The 16,195-nt window shown below is 42.5% G+C and overlaps 1 protein-coding gene and 1 non-coding gene across 2 annotated transcripts; one reads left to right on the top strand and one right to left on the bottom strand.

The window, feature by feature from the left end:
- Positions 1-1,428: 1,428 nt before the first annotated feature.
- On the bottom strand, positions 1,429-1,501 carry TRNAK-CUU (transfer RNA lysine (anticodon CUU)). Its single transcript has one exon. It is a non-coding gene; the product is annotated as a tRNA-Lys (tRNA).
- A 92-nt stretch (positions 1,502-1,593) lies between these two features.
- PSMA3 (proteasome 20S subunit alpha 3) lies at positions 1,594-14,966 on the top strand. Its single transcript, XM_074821021.1, has 11 exons — positions 1,594-1,733; positions 2,806-2,888; positions 5,122-5,245; positions 6,193-6,294; positions 6,419-6,492; positions 7,093-7,165; positions 8,090-8,155; positions 11,522-11,568; positions 13,932-13,999; positions 14,145-14,209; positions 14,778-14,966. The coding sequence occupies exons 1-11, from the start codon at positions 1,713-1,715 to the stop codon at positions 14,820-14,822; spliced, it is 768 nt and encodes a 255-aa protein (XP_074677122.1). The 5' UTR covers positions 1,594-1,712; the 3' UTR covers positions 14,823-14,966.
- The last annotated feature ends 1,229 nt before the right edge of the window (positions 14,967-16,195 follow it).

The raw sequence follows: 16,195 nt of genomic DNA, 5'->3' as shown, positions 1-16,195 counted from the left end.
CTCAGTGGGATCTTTTCTCTGAGGGAAGGGGCTTTAACTCACTCCCCTAATCTCCCTTTTCATACTCATAGACTATCTCAAGTTGGATGGGACCTGTAAAGGTCATCAAGTCCAATTCCCTGCTCCTCGCAGGACTACCTAAAACTAAACCATATGACTAGAGGCGCTGTCCAGACGCTCCTTGAACTCCGACAGGCTTGGTGATGTGACCACTTCCCTGGGGAGCCTGTTCAGTGACCGACCACCCTCGCAGTGAAGAAACTTTTCCTAATGTCAATCCAAATTTCCCCTGGCGCAGCTTCATTCCATTTCCTCGTGTCCTGTCACGAGGGATCAGCATCTCCCCCTCCACTGCCCACCTTGGGGAAGTTGTAGACTGTGCTGAGGTCACCCCTTGGTGATGTCACCCCTCAGCCTTGCTGAACAAGCCAAGTGACCTCAGCTGCTCCTCTGAAGTCTTGTCCTTGAGGTCTTTCACCACCTTGGTCTCCCTTCTCTTGACACGCTCTAATAGTCTGATGTCCTTCTATTGAGGACAGAGTTGCCCCTTTGGGCTGCCAGGGCTCACTGTTGACTCCTCTTCAACTTGCCATCAACCCAAACCCCCAGCTCTCTTTCCATGGGGCTGCTCCCCAGCCTCTCGTCCCCTCGTTTGTGTGTATAACTGGGATTTCCCCATCCCAGGTGGAGAATCCTGCACTTGCTCATTAAATTTCACATGGCTGGTGGTTGCCCAGCTCTAGTCTATCCAGATCTCTCTGTGAGACCTCTCTACTCTCAAGGGAGTCCACAGCTCCTCCTGGTTTCACAGAATCACAGAATCATCTAGGTTGGAAGGGACCTTGAAGATCATCTAGTCCAACCGTTAACCTAGCACTGACAGATCCCAACTACACCATATCCCTAAGTGCTATGTCAAGCCGCCTTTTGAACACCTCCAGGGATGGGGACTCCACCACCTCCCTGGGCAGCCCATTCCAACACCTAACAACCTGTTCTGTAAAGAAATGCTTCCTAATATCTAGTTTAAACCTTCCCTGGCGCAACTTGAGGCCATTCCCTCTTGTCCTATCACTTATTACTTGATTACAAGAGGCTCATCCCCAGCTTTCTGCAACCTCCTTTCAGGTAGTTGTAGAGGGCGATGAGGTCTCCCCTCAGCCTCCTTTTCTTTATTTTATTAAGTTTATTAATGTACATTCAATTCCTGCATCCAGATTATTTATAAAAAATTTTTTTCAGCAATACAATGTTTATTACAGTGACTGCTAAAATTATCCAGGCTACTGCTGCGCCGCGGACGTTTGCTTCAGAGTCCTCCTGGTCCCACCGGAGCGGGGGGTGAGTTCCCCTCAGGTGGACGTGGCTGAGGCAGAGTTTTCCCGCCCAAAACCCCTGAAAAAAGGGAGGGTGGCACAAAAGCGGATGCGCCCAACGTGGGGCTCGAACCCACGACCCTGGGATTAAGAGTCCCATGCTCTACCGACTGAGCTAGCCGGGCGCGCGTTTGCCTTTTTTCCGCCATGTGTCCTTCACCGTACCGTGCGGCCCCGCCCCGGGAAGCGTTGGGGCCTGCGTCCCGCTCTCGGCTGGCGCTGGTTGGCCGCTGCGGGAACCAATGGGAGCGCGTGTTGTTGGGTGGTCGGGGCGCGTGAGCGTAGGCCGGGGCGGGAGGGGGGCTCCGTCCGGCTGTGGCTGAGCGCGCCGCCGCCATGAGCTCCATCGGCACCGGGGTGAGTGCGGCGCGGCCCGGCCCGGCCTGTCCGGCGGGCCCTGGCGGCAGCGCGGTCAGCCCGCCGGGCCCGGCCCAGCACCGGCGTGCGGGTCCGCGTTGTGCCGGCGGCGACCGGGGGGTGGAGTGGGGAAGATGGCCCGGGGCGGGCGGCCCCCCTCCGCCCCCCAACTCACACTGCGCTCGCCGCCACCGGGGAGCGCGGCCGCCGCGGGGGCTGGGAGGCCGCTGGGCCGCCTCGCCAAAACGGGGCCCGGGCCGGAGCCGCTGCTGAGTCACTGCGGCCCGTTAGGCCGAGGAAAGCGAAGGCGGGGGCGGGGCCGGCAGAGGCGCGGGGGGCCGGGGCCGGGGGCGGGTGCTGAGCGGGAGGCCCGGGGCGGCCCCCGGAGCGGGGTTGAGGGGAGGCGGCTGTGCCGCCGTGAGCGACCCGTCCTGCGCGGGGATCGGGTCTGCCCTGAGTCGGACTCGGGCGGTGCGGGGGGTGAAGCCGGGCCGGAGGGGTCTGCCGCCCTGGAGCGGCCTCCTCCCGCCTTCCAGCGCGGGGCTGGGCTGCTTCGGCCCGGCTAAAGCCGGGCTGCCCGTTGGGGTTGGGCCGCGGGGCCTTCGGCAGCGCTTCACGGGGCTGCTGCGCTCTTTTACTTTGGGTCTCGACCCGCAGCTCTGCGCTGGTGTGTGCTTGGGCAGTAGGGAGTAAGCCTGCCTCTGTGCTTAATATAAGCACTTCAAATATATTTCTGTTAATGAATATCTATGATTTCAGAAACTAAAATAAAATTAAAAGGCATACAGAAAGATCCCGTAGGTTTTAAGTATTGTGTAATGCACGGTGATTTCAGACCTGTGCAACATCTGGATTGACAGGATTTGAAGTGTGGGTATATCCAGCACCGAGGTAGTTGTTGGTGGGTGTTTGCTGCTGTTCAGGCATCTTATGTGAGGGGGCAGCCTGCTGCTGGTACTTTATACACAGCGAGGTCATGTGGGTGACAGCCTTGCATTTTTAAATAAACAGACTTCAGAAAATATTGGGATACAATGGGTTTTTTTCCTGAATAGTGTGTTTTCTTCTTCAGTACGACCTGTCAGCTTCCACGTTTTCTCCAGATGGCAGAGTATTTCAAGTTGAGTATGCTATGAAAGCTGTGGAGAATAGTAGGTAAGATACAAATATCTGCATCTCTGTTGGCCTCTCTTAAAGTGGTGTAATTGAACTAGACAAGCATGGTGGCATTGCAGATAAAATTATGTTGTTAAAGTTACTTCTGAGCAACTGTGTCCCTAGGTTCATTTTAGGAAGCTTCAAATTAAGTAGTAGAATCACTTTTGCTTGGTAGAAACAGATATCTTGTGGAAAATGCACAGGAAGGCAGTAAACTTAATTGTGTGTTAAGGGCAATAAAAATTTTATGCTTTGGGGCAAGATCTGATTGCAGGTCTCACTAATATGTGTAAAGTGCTTCGCTGTTATGGTAGTAGAGCTGCTGTAGCAGTATCTAGAAGTCCCATTTTATGGATGTGAATTAAGGCACTGAAAGACCAACACTCTCAGGGCCTTGTGAATTTACAGTAACTTAGAATCACAGAAAGGTTTGAGTTGGAAGGTCCCTTAAAGATCATCTAGTTCTAACCCCCCTGCCACGGGCAGGGACACCTTCCACTAGCCCAGGTTGCCCAAAGCCCCATCCAACCTGGCCTTGAAGACTGCCACAGAGCGGGCAGCCACAGCTTCTCTGGGCAACCTGTGCCAGGGCCTCACCACCCTCACAGGGAAGAATTTCTTCCTTGCATCTAATCTAAATCTGCCCTCTGTCAGTTTAAAGCCATTAGCCCTTGTCCTGTCACTACATGCCCTTGTAAAAAGTCCCTTCCCACCTTTCCTGTAGCCCCATGAAGTCCTGGGAGGCTGCTCTAAGGTCTCCCCGGAGCCTTCTCTTCTCCAGCTGAACCCCCCAACTCTCTCAGCCTGTCCTCACAGGGGGGTGCTCCAGCACCCCAAACATCTTTGTGGCCTCCTCTGGCCCCGCTCGAGCAGGTCCATGTCCTTCTGATGTTGGTGCCCCCAGAGCTGGACCCAGCACTGCAGGAGGGGTCTCAGGAGAGCGGAGCAGAGGGGGAGAATCCCCTCCCTTGACCTGCTGGCCACACTGCTCTTGATGCAGCCCAGGACACGGTTGGCTTTCTGGGCTGCAAGTGCACATTGCTGGGTCACAGTCAGTTTTCCGTCCACCAACACCCCCAAGTCCTTCTCAGGGCTGCTCTCAATCTACTCCTCACCCAGCCTGTATTTTTGCTTGCGATTGCCCCGGCCCACGTGCAGGACCTTGCACTTGGCCTTGTTGAACTTCATGAGGTTCACACCTCTCCAGCCTGTCCAGGTCCCTCTGGATGGCACATCCCTTCCCTCCAGCATGTCGACTGCACCACACAGCTTGGTGTTGTCAGCGAACTTGCTGAGGGTGCCTCAATCCCACTGTCCATGTCACCAACAAAGATGTTAAACAGCACCAGTCCTAACACTGACCCCCAAGGATGCCCCTCGTCACTGCTCTCCACTTGGACATTGAGCTGTTGACCGCAACTCTTTGAGTGCAACCATCCAGCCAGTTCCTCATCTACCAAGTGGTCCATCCATCAAATCCATGTCTCTCCAATTTAGAGACAAGGATGTCATGCAGGACACTGTCAAATGCTTTTGACAAGTCCAGGTAGATGACATAGTTTGTATGGATTCTTCAAGAAACTGAGGACATCTGAGTTCTGCTAAAGCTACATCAGATGCTCTGAGAGGATCTGTCTTCCCTCAAGTATATGGAAAGGAATGCTGTAAAGTGAAAATCCCAGCTGTGCTCGAGTGGCAGCGAGATGATTGACTAGCGAGGCATGGACTGGATCATCCAAGTGCCTGATCGTAGCCACAGGCTGCCAGATAAGGATTAGTGAAAGTATTTTGTGTAGCAGTTCATGCCATGGTTGTTAATTTATGCCTGATGATGCACTTTTTGAGAGTTAGAGAGTTATCACACATCTCCTAGATCAACACTGAATTTACTAAAAGGAGAGGTTAAACAGTCTGTGGTTTTCATACCGGTAGTGTTCAGCAGCAGCTATGTCGTTGCTCCAAACAATGCCACCACTGCATATAGTCTGTGCAGAACTTATTGGGTAGGGGCTTTTGGCAGCCCCCTCCTCCTTTATTTAAGAAAATGTTTGTAGATTTAGTGAGCCTTGGCTTTTTTTACCCCCTTGTTGTCTTCAATGATAAAGTGGAGCTGTAACAAATCTACTTCTGGGGAATTTATGTCATTGTTCTTCGTAGTTTGTCAATTCTCCATTACTTATTTTACACAACAGTTCTGTGTAAGAAACTGACATTTTATCTTGTCTTTCAGTACAGCAATTGGGATAAGATGCAAAGATGGTGTTGTCTTTGGAGTAGAAAAACTAGTTCTGTCCAAGCTTTATGAAGAGGGTTCCAATAAACGTCTCTTTAATGTCGATCGACATGTTGGAATGGTAAGGTGCTATTTAATTCTAGTTTTTCATAAATTGAAAGGGACCCACCTCAAAATTACAAATCTATGAATCACAGAATCAATAACAAGTAGATAAAGAAAGGAATGTTAATGTTTCTGTGTAGAGTCAGAAATGCCAGTGGGTTTTTTGGACAGTTTTCTGTAATTTATTCTTGATTGCACACATATAAACAAAATCCAAATTTAAAATAAAGCTATACATACTTTGAGGCTGTTTTAAATTTTTTGAAATGCTTTTCAGCATTTCGGTTGTTCAAACTTGAATGTAAATATAAACACAAGTGTTAAAGTGGTACTTTTTTACGCAGTTAACAAATGAGGTGTGTTAAGAGGAAAAGATGTTGCATACGAGATTGTCTTCTCATCAGTGTGGGAGTCGGCTGAATTCTGTAAAGACTGACGTACAGATTGTTGGCCAGTGCATAACAGTGACGTCAGGATGATATCAAGTGGTTGTTACTGTGTGACAGAAATACGTGAAACTATCCGCTGGTGACATCATCAGTATTGGGCAGAGACTTGGATTTGCTTTTAATCCAAGTATATTGCTATGGTTGTCTTTTCTGAAGTATTAGATGAAGTATTATAATAAACAATACTTCATATATAATATGAATATTTTTAATAGGAAGTATTGCTTGGGTTAGTGTAGTGGTGGCAATTCATAAGAACCTATTTAATGCGAAGATAATTTTGGTTATTGACTTTAGTTCCTAGAGAAGAGTTCTATACTGTAATAATATATAATCATATTGACATGTTTTGTGCTTGCTAGCAGATGAATAGCTTGATTGAATTCACTTGAGTCGTACATAGAATTCAGTAAAGATCACAGTAAAGTCACGTAATTAGACTTTTGTACGTTGATTTTATTAATAAGTTCTTGCAAGGTATGTTTGGTCTAGCTGATGACAATTCACGTTTCAGGCAGTAGCAGGACTTCTGGCAGATGCTCGTTCTTTGGCAGACATAGCTAGGGAAGAGGCTTCGAACTTTAGATCTAACTATGGCTACGATATTCCACTGAAGGTAAGAAATTGGTGCAGTTTTCTGGCTTTCTTAGTCTTGACTCGGAGAATTAAATTTAATTACTTGAGGTTCACTTATTTCTGTAAACAGAGTTTTCAATTTTTATTTTTTTTCCCCTGCCTAGCATCTTGCAGACAGAGTGGCTATGTACGTGCACGCATACACACTGTACAGCGCTGTCAGACCTTTTGGTTGCAGGTAAGTGTTTCAAACATACAAGTATTTGTAAGGATCTGTTGTTTCACAATTGTTGGAACTATTTAGCTTCTCTAAGGTCTTTTTTTAAATTTGGAATTAGTAACCTACAATTCATCTCATAAACAGATTCCCTTCCCCTTTCTTTTTTTGTGTCTGTAAAACCTCAGGTGAAGAATTCACATTTGCGTAACAATACACCAAGCTTCTTCACAGATTGCCAGTTTGTCCCTGAATTTTAAAGTTGAAGAGTTGATGCTATTAAGACTGTGACAGTGATGAAAGCAGAACTTTCCTCTGCAGTCATCCAGCTTGCCCTGGTAGCTAAAAAATACGTTACAACTACTGTGCAGTTCTAGTACAAAGGGACTAATAAACTGAGATCTGCTATCTAGTTAGATAAGTACAATGTTTCTGGCAACTTGCAGGTGCTGCTGTGCTGTCATGGTATCACTAAACTGCTCGGACAAATTGCTTAATAGAACGTAGCAGGACAGTAGGAGTTTTGCTCCGAGAAGAATGTAGGAAACCTGAGTTGGTGCAGTCTCTAATTCTGTGTGGGTTGGTAGAAGAAATGTTTCTACTTTCACTTTTCCCTTCCAGTTTCATGTTGGGGTCCTATGATGATGATGATGGTGCACAACTGTACATGATTGATCCATCAGGAGTTTCATACGTGAGTGTGTAAAGAATATTTCTATCTTGGCTTAAGTTCCCCATCTGAAAGTTCCTAGTTGGGAAAATAATGTCATTCCAAAAGAGCTGTTTTTTTTTTTCTCTTTTTTGCCTGGGAACATCACTGCTTAAAATGAACAGAGCTGGGTTTTGCTCACTCGCATGTCCTTGTTAAACACACGCTGTGTATCTCATAAGTACAGTCTCCATGAAACCAGATTTAAAGTTTGTCTCTCACAAATTTGGGAATTCATTCCATGTTGTGGTATCCAATGAAAAGTCCCGTGCACTCCCCGAAAAGGGCAAGTTTTGTAGTGATACCTCATTTACTAAATACTTCAGGTAAGAGCGAGCTTTGTGTAAGAGAGGGCTGCTACTGGCTGCTAACAGCAAGTCAAATCAAAATAGATACTTTTGTTAATTGTTGTTAGTGCTGCCTCTTCAGCTGTGCATTACACACTGATACGTACTCATACTATTTGGATTTTTTTCATTTTCTTTCAATATATCCAATACCATAGCTGTTGAGGGAAATAGAAGTGCTTAATTTTTATGTGCTTACACTTCAATATCTTTTCATGGTAGTGGGTTTGGGCTTTTTTGATACTGTAGAAATTCTCTAAATCTAGTTTGCTTTTCCTTTTACTGTAATCACAATTAAAAAAAAAAAAAGTATTGCAATAAATTGAGCAGATATGTTTCTGTCTGGGAACTACTGAGCACTTCTATCAACAGTGGTAGTACTTAATTTACTAATTAGGTTCTATTCAGCCATTTGGGAATGGGCTCTGAGAGCAAGGTTTATTGTATATTAGCCCTCTTGCTTGTGAGTAGGGTGGGGCTTGTCCTATGTTAAGTGACAGTAAGAACTGTAGAGGGCTTAGAATTTAATTAAATTTGCATATTGTTTGTTTCTTTCTTTTAGGGTTATTGGGGGTGTGCCATTGGTAAAGCCAGGCAGGCTGCAAAAACAGAGATAGAAAAACTTCAGGTATGATCTTATAGTTTTGTTGCACTGTTTCAAGACAAATATTCCTAGCTTATTATATTGCCTTTCTGGATGCCTAAAATATATAAAATACTGGAGGAGCAGATGGAATATTTCCTCGTACGTGCTACGAGATGTTTTAGCCCCTATAATAGCAGTGTTTCTCAAGTCTTGCCCCTGGGCAATGGGTAGATCACAGGGAGTGCACGTTTAAAACAGGAAGCATAAACACACCCTCCCACGCATGCCAGCGAGCAAAGTAATTGAGTGAATATGAAAGTATAACAAAAGTTTTTTGTTCTGAATGAAAACCATAGGGCAGCGTTGTACAGGGTGGTGTATCTATTTTTTTCCAAAGGTTTTAGATGATCCTTTTGTTTAAAAAGTTGAAAAAAGCTGGTCTTGTTAAGGGCAATGAGTTAAGGGCAACTACAGAACACTGAACCACTGGAATATTATGACTCTAAAAATGTAATGGAGAACAATAAAATCCTTGCCAGGTAAGACAGTGTTTCCCAGCTGGCTAGTGCTGAGGCACTGTCTTTTTTCAAAAGATCTGTCAGCTTGTTGTTGCTGACTAATACACCTTTCAAAGCATCTTTACATGTCTGATGAGGACTTTAGTGCTGTGAACACTAGGAACAGTACAACTATATGGCACACCATCGATGCCAAAAAGAGCTGTCTCTGTTCAGCATTTCCTGCTTGCACAACACTAACTTATGAGGTGTTACAAGGAGGTTCTGCGTGTGCACACTAAGAAGTTGTTTTGTAGCCGTCTGAAGGAGTGTGCAAACAGCTGGCTGTGTAAAACTGCTCTGTGGAGAGAAGACTACTGAAAGGTATTGAAATGTGCCTTAAGCTGCTTTAGAGTTATGTTAGAATCCTGAAAGATTTCTGTCTTCCTCTTGCATTTTAATATCTGACACCCTTGGAGACAGTTAATGTGGGACAAAATCCTACTCCCAGTCTGTCTCATGTAATTCTTATTTGATACCCTGCTAAGCATCTTATTTATAGTTTGGTCTGCAGAAGTACGTCGCAGCTGTTCATGGAAAGGTTCAGAGGTCGTATGGTTGTTACAGTTTTAAGAATAGTCTGTTTATGGTGCTGTAGCATTGTAACTGAAAAATTACAGGAAAAATTACACCGTTCCAAGACTGATTCATTCAGTCTTGAATCTGGTCAGAAGCTTGAATACCAAATCAGAAGTAGGAAGCCTACAAAATCATCTGATCTTGATACAGAAATCTTGCTGTCTGAGAAATCATAATTTCAATTTCCACGTCTGCAAACTGGCAGAAAGATAATGTTGGGCAATATCTAATCTATCCCCAAAAAATAGTTTTCTGTACAGTGCTGTGATTTTCAAAAACTTGTTTTATTGACTCATTTTTGTACAGCTAGTAAGTATGTGTATGGCTTGAACTTTACAGTAGAGCCTGTAAAATGTAGTACATGGGAACAGTGGGGTGCCATGTGGCCTAACTGCATTTATTTATTTAATGGCTTGTTTGCAGAATGTCTTCAGTAACGCGTATGATCTTGTCACAGCAATGTGAAGCAAGTCCAGTCTTGCATGCTCATGCTTTTTGTTAACTGTAGACTGGGCAGGTTTCCAGGTCAGAGTTAATTTTGACGAGATGAATTTGTCAAAACTGAAATGGGAAAAAGACCGAAGCACAAAAGCTTTTGTGGGGCGATACCACCTATGGTAGCCTGTCAACTCAGATTTGTTCCTGTAGAGGAGATGACTACAGGTAGAAAGTAAGAAAGAGGCAAGCAGGTAGCCAAAACTTTAACCCTGCTTTACAGGTACTGGAGAGCAGACACACAGTATCTGGGAAGGGACACAGAATGTGAAACCCTCATACGTAGTTGAGGATGCAGGCAGGAAACACTATGCTGATCATGTCTGTTGCATCTTATGTGAATGTCTGGTATCTTCAGCTGTGGGAAAACTTGTAGTTGTGTGGAGAGTTCTTGAATCTCTTCATCTCTTCTACAGTGCTTCCCATGCAGCTCCGATGTTACATAGGACTTTTTGATACGTGGACATAATCATAATTAACTCCTGTGATAAACGGTTACAGTGTTTACTCTTATTGTCTGCAGAATTAACATACCTGGGATGGGAAAAGGATAATGGCCAAAAAAAAAATTCTTCCCTCTTGTAAATATGTGTGATAGTAGCAGACCTTTGGGTTTTCCTATTCGGGTACTAACTTGATATGCATCAACACACATAGTAATTTAAATGTTTGTGTGACACCAGTTCTATTTGTACACAGCAGCCAGTGCTGTGTGTGTTACAGATCTGAGTGTCACAAATGTAAGGGCTGGAGCAACGGGTCTCCATCTGTTTAGGAAATTTTTTGGGATGGGACTGTGATGTCACGTCCATCTAACCAGGCACGGGCATCACTGCTCCGGGCCACTGCTTCCGTGGGTGTGCGCTTCACCCCAGAAGGTGCTGGGACACTCAACATGAACAAAGGGTTGTTGTCATCTTAACTCCTTCACCAGCGTCTCAAAACTAGCTTCCATACTACAGTTTTGAAAACATTGTGAGAATTGGAAGAGATGGTAAACTGCATTAATGAAATATAGTAGAATGTATTAGTACTTGGTAGTCCAGAAGAGTTGACTGGCATGAGATTTGACCTACAGAACATAGGTTTATTATGTCACAGAAATTGGCATGAGACTTTGTTTTTATTAACTGTGAAACTGTCAAAAAACTGTGATAAAACAGTGACAAAATACAAAATGAGACGCTGATACCTTGCTGAGGCATGCAGTTGGTTGTTAACACGGGAACAATATTCTCCTCTTAGGGCACTACTTAAAAGTCAAAATTCCTTACATAAAATGTTGGTATCATCAAAAATATTACTATACTTATTACTAGATATACTTATATACTATACTATAGTACTTATTACTATACTATCTAGAAAGAATATGAATATTATACATTAAAATATGGTGCCTTCCCCATATGTGGTGATTTTATGTCAGCTGATCATAAAGCATTTAAGAACAAGTCCAGCTTTTACAATGCTAAGGTTTATCTGTTCAGATTCTAACCTTCCAGCTGATGAGTGCTTTAAACCGGGGAAGTTTCCACGTAATGGTTTTTTCATAGAATCTTTCAGTTGTAAAATTCTTCACTGGAAGAATGACTCACATATCACAGGCTGAAAAATTCATCATAGAGAACAAATTTGGTTCTTAAATTTTTGTCACTTTTATGACTACTAAATAGTGAGCTCATTAGGCATGTGCTCAGCCTCTGGTGTTCTGGCCTTGTGGAAATGGAAACAGTATCTTTTATTAAGCTGTGTATTTTTCTTTTTTTGTCTACAGATGAAGGAAATGACCTGTCGTGATGTTGTTAAAGAGGTTGCGAAAATGTAAGTCTCCAACCTGTTTTTCCAACTCGACAAAAATCCGTACTGGTGAGCTTGCTGTGGTTTCAAACTGAAGCTACTCCTTTTAAATTTGGTACCAGGTTTCATTTCTGCTAGATCTAGTGTTCATGCTGACTCTAGTATCTTCTGCTATTAAGATTTTTTTCTCTTCTTGTGAGATGGGATATGCTACTTAGTACTGAAAAATGCCAGAGGATGTGAAAAATATGCCTTTTGATGTCATTGCTACTTTTTATAGGTGCGACTTACAGCAGCAGTGGATTAAAGGTTAAACTGTCTGAATATAGTCACTGGTTTTAAAATATATAAACCAGGTGACAGCTGGGGGAAACTCCTTGGTGTTCTGGTTCTGAAGAACCATATACTTTGTTACACACATTGAACAATGAACTGAAGCTTCAGACATTAAGTAGCAGTCCAGAAATGGAGCTGAGGTCTCCAACCCAGCCTTCCTATTTGCCTAAGACTCAAGTGTTTAGGAAAGAAGCAAAGTGTAACTCCTTGTTCAAAGATGTATATAGGTTATAGCTGGTCTCATTTAAATGATAAAGCTTGGAAATATTTATGATAAAGATTGGAAATATTTAATTTGCCACTTACTAATGCAATTTAGGACAACACATCAGTGATACAACCTCCTAAAGTCACTAATAGTAGCCCACAAACTCTGTGTGAGGATAGTGTCCTTACGGGTAGAAAAGGTACCATTCAGTAAGTCATGTACTGCTAAGGGGGGGAAAAAAGATACCAGGAAGAGAGTAGACTTTCTGCTAGGTAGAGCATGAATTGGCCAGTAGTAAGCTATCTTTAAAATAATTCATGAGTTGGTATCTCTTCAAACAAATACGACTGTCCTTTCAGGTATCTACAACACTTTAATGCTTTAGGGACAGTCTGTGCTTGTCACAAGTTTAATAATGTGCAGCTGCAAAACTGTAATCTTCAGCATTTTATGCCTGTTGCTTGGAAGGTTATAAAGTAGTAATAAATATGCTTGTATCACTGGTGTTGCAGCATGGGAGCTTATTTCAGTTTGTGTCAGGCTGTCATGGCAGCAGCTAGAGGAAAGAATTTGTGGGATCTCTGTTAAAACCTAGCGAGGACCTCAAAGCAGTTCTAAAATGGCACAAATAAGGCACAGATTTTCAAATAATGAAAAGGCTTCTGTTCTTTAATTCTGTCTCAGCTCAAGACTTAACAGCAGGTCTGGTTTTCAGCTCAAATTCAGCTCCTTAATAGCATTTAGCAAGATAGCAAAGATTTTAAATTTTTTTTTTAACCCTAAAATACTAGGCAGAGTCCAGAGTAATGATTTCTTCAAGAGCTTGTGATGGTACACTTTGCAAAATGCCTGTAACCAGCTGAACACGTAAGAAAGGCCTATAGATCATCTTAAGTAATGATCAGTAAGTCCAGTCTAACAGTAACAGGAGGGTATCAGAAGAACGTAAGCATATAGTGATACTTCCCTGGACACCAGCATTAACATTGTTCTTTATCTTTGTTTCACAATGCTTTTATCAAACTTGAATTGGAAGTACTTAGTGTGGTGCTGAAGCTATCCTTCCTTCCTCCACTATCCCCAAGCTATCTTGGCTAGAAATAGTTGGTATTTTTCAGCTCTTGACTGATTAATGTTTTCTGAAACAAACTAAGGGATACAACCTTCTCAATAAGCAAAGCCACAGGTGGTTGTAAGTTCTACTATTGTTTTGAGTATATGCCTGAACTCAGGGGTGTTAATAGTTTGTTTACATGTTCTGCCACTGAGGACTAAATACTATCAGGCAGTCAAATCAGTATTGCCATTAGGGTAACATTTTTATCCCACAGACTAAGGTGTGATTTTACTAGTCTGGATGGTACTGCATATGTTGTAATAGCACTTGGTTACATTCTGATTACCATTGTGTTTGCTGTAAGTGTGGCAGCCTATATGGAGATCTATATACAGGCTTCTAATCAGACACAGGGTACTATGGTGTTGGGATTTAGTCTTCAGTATAAACTGAAATAAGATTTACAGGAGAAATATAACACACTCATAACTGTATTATAACTGATCTGGCAGAAACAGGCCTTGGTTCTGCAGTATTTGAATCTTAATGTTTGTTCTAATTAGCATAACTTGAACATCTCAACCTGCATCTCAGCTGTAATCATGTAATGTATTGTTATACTAGCAATTAAGCCTGCAAAATACTCTTACGGTTTCTCTGTGTGTGGGCGGGGGAGAGCTTCTATTAATCATAAGAGTATCAACAGCAGAAATCTGTGAAAGGAAGAAAGTATATTTAGCCTATCCATCAGTCTGTTCTAATCTGTTATTTCTCTGTTCCTTCCAGAATCTACATAGTTCACGATGAAGTAAAGGATAAAGCTTTTGAGCTGGAACTCAGCTGGGTTGGAAAAAGTAAATGCATTTCTGTAATTTCTATAAACACTATAGAAAACTTACAACTTTTTGTAACTAGAGTAAAACATCACTTCTTAAATTCACTCAGTATGTCAAGGTCTTTGTGTGAATTCTACTTAAGATGGATTCTTTTTATTGGCAGTAACCAATGGAAAACATGAAATTGTTCCCAAAGACATCAGGGAAGAAGCAGAAAAATATGCCAAGGTAAGGCCTGACTTTGGTTTTCAGTGCTTCCTGTGACAAACAAGTCCAGACTAGAAGGGACTAACTGAAGGTTAGGCTTCTACTGTTGTGATGACTGGAAAATGTATAGTTACAACATACATCACTTCAGCGTTAGCTCATGTTACTCTGAAGGGAGAATAGTGAAGTTTACAGTGTAATCCAGGGTTAGTTCTTACTTCAAAAACTGTAATTCAGCAGGTTTGCACAAGTGGCATCTTTCTCCTTCAAAAGTAAATGTATTAACTCTTCAACAATGATGTAAGTGAGTAGGAGAGGTAGTGTAACTTATGTTGCTTAGAACAGTTTTTAAAGATAATCAGCTGGAGAAAGTTAAGACTTCTTGCATTTAACACCTTTGCATTTGCTCTAAAAGTAATGATGGTGCTCAGTATTACCTCCTAAAGATATGAACTAGCCTGCTGAATACAAGGCTTTGGACAGATGGAGAGGATTGTGAAGCTACAGCAAAACTCATTTTGCTTATTACAGGCTGAATTATAAAATAACTGTTAAACTATTTTTTAATTAAACTTTTTTTTTTAAATAGGAATCTTTGAAAGAGGAAGATGAATCAGATGATGATAATATGTAACACATTGTTACTTCAAGACAAGTTCAACTTTTCTTAACTTAGAACAGGTTTGTTTATAATGTATTAAGCACGGGATGCTATTATGTACTTGTTGGAAGAAACTGAGTGACCAACTTGCACTAATAAATTTTCCATTTTACTGTCTGTTAGCTTTTATTTCAAAAGAGTATAGGCCAGTGTCATTAAGAAGCAACTGTACTCTTTATCTAAACAGACATTAAGAAGGAAAGATATTATCAGGCTGGTGTTGCTTCCTCTTACTACAACACTGTTTGAGCCAGGCTAGGTACAGGAAAACAACCTGCTTAGAAACTTGCCAAGTCTCTTGTTTATACTGCATAGTTTAATATTTAAAACTAGTACTTGGTTATTCCTTGATTAACCAAGACCATGATTTGCAGTTCATTCATAGCCAGTGTCTGTAATTGCTCTTGGCAGAAGAGATGAGAATACACCCACTGTAAGCCAGCTGGTTACAGGTTAAGGTGATGTGTGCAGCTGACAACTCCAAACAGCCTACATGAGCACAAGTTCAGGAAAAGGAATTTTAATCTGAAGTATTAAGCCTAGGCTTATTTGAAGAGTAGGATAAATTAAAAATAATGCAATTTCAAATAGTGCTTGTGTTAAGTTCTAAAGCTGTGAGATCTATTAAGCAACGTAACTGGAATTAGTGCTTAAAGAGCTAAACTGGTTTTAAACAGCTTCATTCAGGTTTAGTTTCTTAAATCATTTCTGAATCAGCTTTAAAATTGCTGACCTTCCCAGGAGCTGAAAACAAGCTTTCCTGCTTTTTCCCCATTTCCTAGCAAAAAAAAGACTGTCTCTTCTAGTCACTTCAAAGTCTTGAAAGACAAGGTAACTAATTCTTCTGTTCACCATCTTAAGACTCAGTTAAAATTGAAGTCTTGTTTGTACATGCAGTTAAAATTCCAATGGTCTCTTAATCTAAAATGTGTATTTATATAATTAATCAAACTCCTCAGCTTTAGTACTACACACTGATGATCACCAGCCCTTAAAACAAAAGCTTTCCCTTACAGGTTTATTTTTATACAGTGTGGGTTTTTTCCTTTTGAAAAAAATACCTGGTCTTCTACAGTCTCCTTTCTAATGGGATTACAAGATACAAGTTCTACTTCCTTTTTGTGACAAGGGAAAGTCAACAGAGATAGATGAGTCTGTCTCAATACTCAGTGACTTATCTCAGGCTTAAGCCTTAGCTGGAGTCAAGCTACCTGAACTCTTGCCTCCCCACCTGAGCACAGCTTTCAAAGGCTGCTGGAACTCTTGATCAGGCCTGCCTGAGGTGACATTAATGATGACCGTGACAGATGGCTTCCCTCAGTGTCCCCTCCTGAGGCAATGGTGTA

The sequence above is a fragment of the Strix aluco genome, chromosome 4 (genome assembly GCF_031877795.1).
Source record: "Strix aluco isolate bStrAlu1 chromosome 4, bStrAlu1.hap1, whole genome shotgun sequence".
In the NCBI taxonomy this organism is placed as follows: Eukaryota; Metazoa; Chordata; class Aves; order Strigiformes; family Strigidae; genus Strix; species Strix aluco.
Note: the sequence above shows the minus strand (reverse complement) of the source record. Positions and strands in the feature narration are given on the sequence as shown.